The sequence below is a fragment of the Megalobrama amblycephala genome, linkage group LG2, assembly GCF_018812025.1.
Source record: "Megalobrama amblycephala isolate DHTTF-2021 linkage group LG2, ASM1881202v1, whole genome shotgun sequence".
NCBI classification, from domain to species: Eukaryota; Metazoa; Chordata; class Actinopteri; order Cypriniformes; family Xenocyprididae; genus Megalobrama; species Megalobrama amblycephala.
The window spans coordinates 62,205,768-62,216,154 of NC_063045.1; the positions used below are offsets into that span (position 1 = coordinate 62,205,768).

The 10,387-nt window shown below is 39.2% G+C and overlaps 1 protein-coding gene across 2 annotated transcripts in view; it reads left to right on the forward strand.

The window, feature by feature from the left end:
- The window catches only part of rfx3 (regulatory factor X, 3 (influences HLA class II expression)), a 30,880-nt gene extending 20,794 nt beyond the window's left edge, over positions 1–10,086 (forward strand). For both annotated transcript variants that reach the window (XM_048181369.1, XM_048181366.1), the window contains 12 exons: positions 184–365; positions 446–565; positions 673–797; positions 887–999; positions 3,641–3,756; positions 3,845–3,999; positions 4,091–4,188; positions 4,262–4,411; positions 7,701–7,909; positions 8,073–8,226; positions 8,324–8,366; positions 9,723–10,086. In XM_048181369.1, coding sequence (XP_048037326.1) covers positions 184–365; positions 446–565; positions 673–797; positions 887–999; positions 3,641–3,756; positions 3,845–3,999; positions 4,091–4,188; positions 4,262–4,411; positions 7,701–7,909; positions 8,073–8,226; positions 8,324–8,366; positions 9,723–10,000 — 1,743 coding nt within the window. In that variant the 3' untranslated portion in view covers positions 10,001–10,086. The remainder of the gene's footprint in view (positions 1–183; positions 366–445; positions 566–672; positions 798–886; positions 1,000–3,640; positions 3,757–3,844; positions 4,000–4,090; positions 4,189–4,261; positions 4,412–7,700; positions 7,910–8,072; positions 8,227–8,323; positions 8,367–9,722) is intronic.
- The last annotated feature ends 301 nt before the right edge of the window (positions 10,087–10,387 follow it).

Sequence of the window (10,387 nt, forward strand, 5' to 3'; positions counted from 1 at the left end):
AAATATTGCACAGGACAAGATGTTCAATGATTTGCTCTGAGGTTATAGGTCATGCACCGATTAAAAATACAAGGATAGTTCATGTCATTCCAAATCTGTGGCTTTCTTTCTTCCATAGAACACAAGATGCTCAAGTTTTATTAAAGTAATGTAAACTGACGCATTTAGCCGTGTTCTTCACAGCTGCAATGGCTGCTGGATAATTACGAGACGGCCGAGGGTGTGAGTCTGCCCCGCTCCACCCTCTACAATCACTACCTGCGCCACTGTCAGGAGCAGAAACTGGACCCCGTCAACGCCGCGTCCTTCGGGAAGCTCATCCGCTCCATCTTCATGGGGTTGCGAACCCGCCGCTTAGGAACCCGGTAAAAATCACCCGCTCCTCTGCTGTCATCGACACGCGCTCAGCTGTGTCTCATCTCGTGTTTCTCGTCTTGAATTTTAGAGGGAACTCGAAGTATCACTATTACGGGATCCGCGTGAAGCCGGACTCTCCTCTGAACCGGTTGCAGGAGGACATGCAGTACATGGCGCTGAGACAGCAGCCCGTCCAGCAGAAGCAGAGGTAGTCTCGTCTCTAGAACTGCGCAAAATGTGTTTCAGAAGAGATCTGCATCACATGTGACCGCCTGTGCAGCTCATTAAGCATCTCTTTTTGTTTCCCGTCTCTAGATTCAAGCCGGTGCCGAAGATGGACGGTGTTTCAGGGGACAACTTCTCCAGCGGGGGGCAGCACACGCCCAGCGCTGCGGAGCAGACCTTCATCGCTCAGAGCCAGCACCATCAGCAGTTCTTGGGTAAACGCAACGCAAAAATCACTGGAGAGCGTGAGCTCACGTTCATGTTTTAGAAGAGCTTATCTGAATGTCTCTGTATGCCCCATCAGACGGGTCCAGAGCTCTGCCAGAGTTTGTTGAACTTGACCTCGGAGAGCCTGTTGAAGGGGTCGGCCTGGAGGACGTCAAAGCCCTTCAGACGCTGTACAGAGAACACTGCGAGGTCAGTCTGTCATGTAGGGCCCTATGATTTCAGCCATGCAGAAAACCCGCCAAAATAAAAGTTCCGAAACTTCAGCAGATACACACAAACTCGAAGCTCTTCACTGCAACCCGGCCAAAATAAAAGTTCAGTTTATCTTGAACTGTGAAATATATTGTTATTGTACAGTAGAATATACAGTATTTAAGTAGTAAGTAATAATAAAATTATTAAATTGTTAATGTTATGGTTTTATTTTATTACCATTTTTGATAATACATTTGTATTAAATCATAAATCCAGAGTTTAACACAGAATTTCTGAAAAAATAAAACATTTCATAGGGCCTTATAATTGTAAAAATTTTATTAATTTGTTTAATTAATTATTTGATTAAACATGTTTTTTGATTATTAAAATTTAATAAAAAAACATAAAACAGAATCCAGAATATAAAACCTAAATGCAAAAACCTAGACGGCCGCCGGCGACCAAAAAGAACTATCGTTCTAAAATGTTTAATAACTTTTGAACCGCTAATCCAATCTGTATGCTTTAAAATGTACCATAATCAGTGTTGGGGTAACGCATTACAAGTAACTTGAGTTACGTAATCAGATTACTTTTTCAAGTAACTAGTAAAGTAATGCATTACTTTTTCAATTTACAACAAAATATCTGAGTTACTTTTTCAAATAAGTAACGCAAGTTACTTTTCACATTTATTGACTGACAGATCTCCTGTCCCCATACCGAGAGAAATAAAGTGCAGACTGTGTTGTGTGCGCTGTGTAAGCATGATGATTATTGTAGTTTTAGACTAAATGTGAACATGCATTTACTCATTTCACTTGCACGAAAACATTCAGTATTCCTCAAAATGAATAAAAACAGTGAAATGCAATCTCAGCAAACCTGTAATAATAAAATATATTAAATTACACAAATATACTTTGTATTTAATCTCAATTATTAACCAATGTCTTTGCTGCTGACCTTCAATATACCTAATTCAGCCATACTAATAATCAAAAAATACTTTAGATTAGATTTAGAAATAAGAACTAGAACTTCTTTCTTCTCTATTCTATTTTTCTTTAATCCAGAATGGCAGCACAGCTGAAAGGTTTGTTTGAGCTGCGCCCTCTACTGTACAGGTGTAAATATGCATTTCCTTCAGCCTGAGGCTTATTGATTTCACTTTTGGTGTAAAAGGGCCTTTTTGCCAAAAATATAACTTTTTTGTTTTTATTAAAAAACAAACAAGCAAGCCCAGCCCGGTGAGAAAAAGTAAGGCAAAAGTAATGTAACGCATTATTTTCATAAAAAGTAACGAAGTAACGCAATTAGTTACTTTTTTAGGGAGTAACGCAATATTGTAATGCATTACTTTTAAAAGTAACTTTCCCCAACACTGACCGTAATGATATCGCATTTATCTCACTCTGACATTCAGAGGCTCTGCGGTGATACGTCATCAAAATCTGCGGCATTGATTCGTCAAGGCAATGCATATTTTTTATTCCTCTAAGCCAAACAGGAACGATTGTTGATGCCTAGTCCCGCCTCCTATGCCCAGATTGGTTCAAACCATCAGCATCTCAACCAATAAACACAGGTTTTGGACGTTTGAACCACGATACCATCATGTTTCTTTGGAAGTATGAATAAGCGCTGTGTAAGTGTATGAAAACAAACACAAAAATTACAGATTTGAATGAGAACACTCATGTTAGAAAGCATGAATTTGACATCGGATAAGTTATTGCAATTTATGTTTTCAAACGTGTCTCTACGCAGTGAATCGGTGCAATCACATGTGACGCGTTCAGTGAGGAGTACAGCCACAGGACTGCTCTGTTTGGTTGTTATATTATCTAAATACTTATTTTATAGTTTGTGAAGATCATTAACATTATTAATTCAGTTGAACTACTTATATTTCTCTCTCATTTTGTGTGTATTTGGTTTATTTGTGTTTTTATTTTTGTTGCACAAGGCAATTTTCATTACTTGCAACACTATTTGTTTTTATTCATGTTCAGATTGAAAATATATTTCTCCAATAAGTCACTTTTGCTTTAGTGTTCTGTTGTATAACATTTTTTTTAATTTATTTTACTCCCTGGTCTTTTTTGGACACACATTATCAATAAATAAAGTGCATCCGTTTATCCCTAAAGAGTAATATTGTAGTTTTATCTAGAGTAACATTGTAACAAATGGCTATAATTTGCTTAGAGATATAGACAAAATTTCATTTGAAAGTTTAAAACATCCAAATATAACTTTTTAAAAGAAAAAATCCAAACTTCGGGAGGTTTTGTGTGAGTTTACAGTGAAAAACACCAGATTTTTGCTGGCATTTTTTTGAAATTCTGGAAATTTGATCCATTGAATAAAATTGGGACTTTAAATGATCTAAACTGAAACTTCAAGTTGTCCTGTTTAAAATGATATACTTGATGCTGACTGCTAGAATGGGTTAGAAAACCAGAGAAAAGTGCAGGTGAGTCAAGAGCCCCAAAAATGCTCTAGGTCTTTAGGGTTAAAGTGTATGTTTCATGATTTCAAATAATTAGACATGATTTTTGATTACAAAAGGAACACAATTCTTGTTGAATTGCAGTTTAAAGCTGTTGTTTATTATTTTCACATTCAGGCTATTTTGGACGTAGTGGTGAACCTTCAGTTCAATCTAATCGAGAACTTGTGGCAGACTTTCTGGCGCTATTCTCCATCCAACTCCATAGAGGGCGTCACCATCACAGAAAACAGGTGCGTTACTCTGATCAGCTCCACAGTGCTTCTTCAAGCTCAGCGGATTAAACGCACAATATCTGAAATGTGATTGTTGTTGATGCAGCGGTATGAGCGAGATCGAGGGCCGCCTGCCGCGGGCCAGACTGATTCTGCTCTGCCGGAATGAGGACGTGCTGAAGTGGATGAACACCTGTGATCACCTGATGTATCAGGCCCTCGTGGAGATCCTCATCCCTGACGTTCTGAGACCCATTCCTAGTGAGTCTAGTTGTCCAGATAACATTAAGTGCCCCGTATCCGTCCGGTCCGCTGTGGTGTAAATCTAAATCTCTTTCTCTGCATTGGACAGGTGCCTTGACTCAAGCCATCCGTAATTTTGCCAAAAGCCTTGAGGGCTGGCTCACCAACGCCATGAGCAGCATTCCCCAGAGGATGATCCAGACCAAGGTAAGAGTTTTTGTTTTATTGCATTACTGCAATCTAAAGCGGTTGATAATGAACGTGGAAATCTCTTGCGCAGGTTTCCGCTGTTAGTGCCTTCGCTCAGACCCTCCGCAGATACACGTCTCTGAACCATCTGGCGCAGGCAGCACGTGCAGTCCTGCAAAACACCTCACAGATCAACCAGATGCTCAGCGACCTCAACCGCGTGGACTTCGCCAATGTGCAGGTACGTCACGTGCTTAAAGGGATAGTTCACCCAAAAATGAAAATTCTGTCATTAACTCGCCCTCATGTCATTCCAAAGCCTTGGTTTGAAACACAAATGAAGATATTTTGAATGAAAACAGGTTTCTGTCCTTCCATTGAAAGGTAAGGTAATTTTAAAAGATCCGAAAATGTTATAAAGGTTTTATCCAAGAAGAGATACGATCACTTTAGATGGTGAACAGATTTGTTCAAGCACATACATGTGTATATATGCATGTGTCTCGATCATTGTTTAGATTAAAAAAAAGAAGAAGCTTAAATTAATTCTGCTCATCATATAAAATGATTCACAAGACTTGGATTAAACTGCTCAATTCAAATGGATTTGATTTAAGATGCCTTTATAACCTTTTTTGAATCTTTCAATTTATGGACAGAAACCTCTCAGGTTTCATTTATTTGTGTTTTGAAGATTAAAGGATTAGTTCAGTTCAGAATTAAAATTTCCTGATAATTTACTCACCTCCATGTCATCTAAGATGTTCATGTCTTTCTTTCTTCAGTGGAAAAGAAATGAAGGAAAACATTCCAGGATTTTTCTCCATATAGTGGACTTCACTGGGGTTCAACGGGTTGAAGGTCCAAATGTCAGTTTCAGTGCAGCTTCAAAGAGCTCTACATGATCCCAGATGAGGAATAAGAGTCTTATCTAGAGAAACCATCGACCATTTTATTAAAAAAATAAACAATTATATACTTTTTAACCACAAATGCTCGTCTTGCACTGCTCTGTGATGCTCCACGCATGACGTAATCATGTTGGAAAGGTCAAGTGTGATGCAGGTGGAAGTACCGATCCAGTGTTTACAAAGCGAATGTCAAAGTCAAACGGCCTTTACAAAAAAAGGTAAAACAATGATGTCAGACGATTTTGAAGTTGGAGGAGAAAATGAGTTTTTCGCCCTACCGCGGTACTTCCGCCTACATCACGCGTGACCTTTCCAACATGATTACGTCATGCGTGGAGCATCACAGAGCAGTGCAAGACGAGCATTTGTGGTTAAAAAGTATATAATGTTTATTTTTTTAGAAAATGTCCGATGATTTCTCTAGATTAGACTCTTATTCCTCGTCTGGGATCATGTAGAGCTCTTTGAAGCTGCACTGAAACTGACATTTGGACCTTCAACCCGTTGAACCCCAGTGAAGTCCACTATATGGAGAAAAATCCTGGAATGATTTCCTCAAAAACCTTCAATTCTTTCCGACTGAAGAAAGAAAGACATGAACATCTTGGATGACATGAGGGTGAGTAAATTACAAGGAATTTTAATTTGAAAGTGAACTAATCCTTTAACCAAAGTCTTGTAGGTTTGGAACAACATGAAGGCAGAAAAGTGACAGAATTTTAATATTTTGGTGAACTATCATTTTGGCCTTTTGTGCCACAGTTCTGAACATTGAACAAGTCTTTTGTAAGAGGTAATTGACTATGTTTACATGCAGTGATGGGAATAACGGCGTTATAAATAAACGTTTTTTTTACTTTTTTCAGTAACGAGTAATCAAACGAATTACTTTTTCTCCCGTTACAACGCCGTTACCGTTACTGGCAAAAAAAAAATGCCGCGTTACTATAATTGAGCTCACTGAAGCAGTTTTCATCCGAGTAAGCTCTCTCTCAGCCACAGGACCTGCAAAGTTTTTTTCTCTGGTGTGTGCTGCGGTTAGTCATACACAAATATAATTTTAAATTGATAATAACGATGCTCTGTGTGTGTCTGTGAGCATGCGAGCGAAGCGCGAGCTCAAACCAGAATACCCTTTATGACATGCTGGATCGAAAATATGTGAAATAAGTTTTTCTAGTCGACTAGTCATTTAAGCCATTAGTTGACTAATCACATTTATATTAATTTAATTTCTTAAATACTGGAGAGAATAAACCTAATGATCGTAATATATAGCACCCAAGCGCACGTATAAAGCTTGCCATAAAGAACCGGCAAAAGTAATAATTATGAATGTGACCAAAACAGCAAGGAGACATTTTAATTGTTTATTAATAAAGTAATGTTTTCTGAATCAGTGTCCGCTGTGAAGATGAAGCTGACATACTGACTCTCGTCATCTCCACATACTGGACGTGCCTAGAGAGAGAATGCACATTTCATCCGGATTAGGCTACATAATCAGAGTAGCCTATTTCTTTTCGTTTTTAGATATTTCAAGCTTTCTATAGATATATTTCTCATGTCTGCGAGGCAAGCAGCCTATACACTGAGTTTGGGTTCATTTAGCCTATAAGTCGCGTTCCAGTTCACGCGCCAGTGATCGCGCCGGCGCCTGCCATTATTATATTGTCTGCTATATTTGCTTCTTATTTATTAAATCCATGCAATTGGTTGATGAAACATTGATTAAAATTAAGATACAAAACGAAATTCACTTTAAAGAAAGGATTTCTACAAAACAAAACTTAATGAAGTGTTTAAAATCATGTCTGACCCACTCCATGTCTCCCGATATATTGCGTATCTTATGATGTATTCTGTCTCATGCTTTTCACTTTTCATAATCAAGTAAAGGAATTTAAAACATAACATAAGACTATTTAAACATAAATATGAAACTACATTTTCTTTAATGGCTACCAACACGTATTGTACAGTGAAGAGAAATTTCATAAGCAAGAGCGGATCATGAGTCACGAGTCGGATCATGATTAATTTATTCTTATATTTAATATTAGGGGCATTCAAGTTATTTGACTTTTTTTTTTTTTTTTAAAGTAACGCAATAGTTACTTTCCCTGGTAATTAGTTACTTTTATAATGATGTAACTCAGTTACTAACTCCGTTACTATTTGTGAGAAGTAACTAGTAACTATAACTAATTAAAGTAACGTGCCCAACACTGTTTACATGTGCACCAATAATAGCAATAATTAGTGTATGGACTAAGATGATACGAGCAAACATCTTCACTCTGGTTTACATGAAATTAGCTGAGATTTGTGGTTATTTTACCGCCATTATTCGCACAGGCCAAATGCACAGCACTGATGATGAACTCACATACAGTAGGTGTGTTAGCTCTTCCAGTGTTGCCAGTTCTTTGGCACACGCCTAAAAATGTCCCATGTTTTTTACCACTGCATTATATTCATGTCACACAACTTTGTCAACATGAACTAAAAATGTGATGCCTTTTCCGCCATGTTTACATGAGGCAAATTTTAATCGCAGTATTGCCTAAATCTCATTATCATCTGTGCTGATGTTCTGACTTTGCTGATGACGTACAGGAGCAGGCCTCATGGGTGTGCCAGTGCGAAGAGGGCGTAGTTCAACGCCTTGAGCAGGACTTCAAGGCCACCCTCCAGCAGCAGAGCTCCTTGGAACAGTGGGCTGCTTGGCTGGACAACGTGGTCACTGAAGTGCTCAAGCCGTACGAGGATAAACCCTCCCTCCCCAAAGCTGCACGCCAGTTCCTGCTCAAGTGGTCCTTCTACAGGCAAGACTGTGTTTCAATACTTTGTTTAATTGTGTGCGTTGGTACGTTTTACCAGTATTTACCATACTTTCAATACTAAAAATAGTCTTATCTTCGGAACAATATGATATATTAGAACAAAGGGTCAACAGAGCTTTAAACTTGCATGTTTTGACTCTTACAGCTCTATGGTCATCAGAGATTTGACCCTTCGCAGCGCTGCAAGTTTCGGCTCTTTCCACTTGATCCGGCTGCTGTACGATGAGTACATGTTCTACCTGGTGGAGCACCGCGTCGCCCAGGCCACGGGAGAGACGCCCATCGGAGTTATGGGAGAGGTAATGCCCCAGTACTGTTTGTATAGCTCAGCATGAGCCGTAAAGAGCCGCGAAGTCAGTCTTTCTCTCTAATTGCCACTTCTTTGTGCCGCTGCAGTTTCAGGACCTGAACACCATGTCACCTGCCAACATCGACAAAGGTAAGCCCGCCAAAGCTCGGACTGCAAGCTGAGACCTCATTACACAGCGCTACGTAATTACAGTCCACAATAACAAGCACAGCCGCTTTAGACCAGTAGGGGGCTCTCGTCTGTTCTGTTTGTGTTCCTCCATCATAAGGTTTTATAAAGTTTGAAATATGGATAGTTTTCTTACAAAAAAATGCATCGCTTCACTTCAGAAGGCCTTTATTAACCCTCTGGAGCCGTTTGGATTATTTTTATGATGGATGGATGTGCTTTTTTAGGCTTCAAAATCTCAAGCCTCATTAAAGGGTTAGTTCACCCAAAAATGAAAATTCTGTCATTTATTACTCACCATCATGTGTAATGTGTAAGACCTTCCTTGATCTTCGGAACACAAATTAAGATATTTTTGATGAAATCCGATGGCTCAGTGAGGCCTGCAATATCAAGTGACTTACATTTTAGACACTAAATTGTCTGTTTCGCTTTATTTTGCCAACTAGAATAGTTCCAGCATTGTTTTGTGTCTCTGAGTAACACTTCCTGAATGAATCCGCCGTTTGAATGAATCGGTTGAATCTCAATGACTCACTCATTAACAGTGATTCGCTGCCACCTACTGGCGGGTTTAATTTCACGTTTAAAGTGTGTTTTCATTTTAAAAACATTATTTATGCATCTGTAACTACTCTTGACTGATTAACTTTAATAAATCTTTATTTAATATTTAATCTATAGTTATATAGTCCTACACTAGATTACAATTTCTGTACCTGAAAATCTCCTGCTTAAACCTTCATGAAAAACTTGAAAAGCACCATTTATTTCATATATATGTTTGTTCTGTTGTATTTATTTGTGCTATTACTCATAATTTGATTATTTGTTACTATTTTATCACTTACTGTTTATTTGTCTAACAATAATTAACATTTAAGTGAGTTAATATAGTAGCTTTTGATGTCATAACCCTATATATTAAGGTTACATGCATCAAAAACAATAACTATGCTTATTTTATAGGCCCATTTTTTTTTGTTGTTGTTGTGGGGCAATTAAAAATTTGAACCACTGGCCCAACTGGGCCAGTAGAAAAAATCCTTAGCGTTGAGCCCTGTAACTCCAATTGTGTTTATTTGCAAAAGATAGACAGATACATATAAGATGGCTTGAGGGTGAGTAAATCATGGGATAATTTTCATTTTTGGGTGAACTGTCCCTTTAAGGAATGGTGAAAGCTGAAGAGATTATTGGATATGGTCAGGGATAGGGATGATAAGATCATTCCACCAGCAAGGAACAGCGAATGTAAAGGTTCTTGAAATGATTTTGTGCCTGTTAATTGAAAACCAACATCTTGCTGTCCGATAGATGAGGTGAGCGAGATGGACAGCGATTTGGACGAGGAGATCGAGGAGTCGGACGAGCCGCTGGCCAAGCGGGAGAAAGCGGAGACCGAGGTGATTCAGGTGCTGCAGGTGGGCGCCATGGAGGACGGCAGCAGCGCGGTGGTGGGCGTCGTTCAGCCCAGCATGCTCAGCTCTTTGCCCCAGACCGCCGGCAATCACACCGAGCACATCCTCAGCTCGACCGGAACCAGCACCATCCGCCACTGCGGCAGCGTGGGAAACACGTACGCCTCGGTGTGAAAGTCTACGCCATCCCTTTGTTTCTCTCTCATCCCATCAATCTCTTTCAGTTCTGTCTGCGAGACATCCATTCTTATCCTCGGATCGGAAAACACGACGCTTTGTCCGACACACAGCTTGAGGATTCGACGAGATGCTGATTGTAAAGTTTAAAGCCCTGATGTTAATAGAAATCTCAAATCCAAGCCACTAGTTCCACCAGGGAACGATACCATTTGCCTAGTCCATATTTATCACTTCTCTATTACTGTACTGGTCATTGTTTACAGTTTTGTTTAGAACATGTAATTGGCCAAATGTTGCTTGCTGTTTGGTTAGGGAGTGGAAAGTCTCGCTGTATAACTGTGCTGCTATAATCGAAGCAGGCTAGACAACTTGTACTGAACG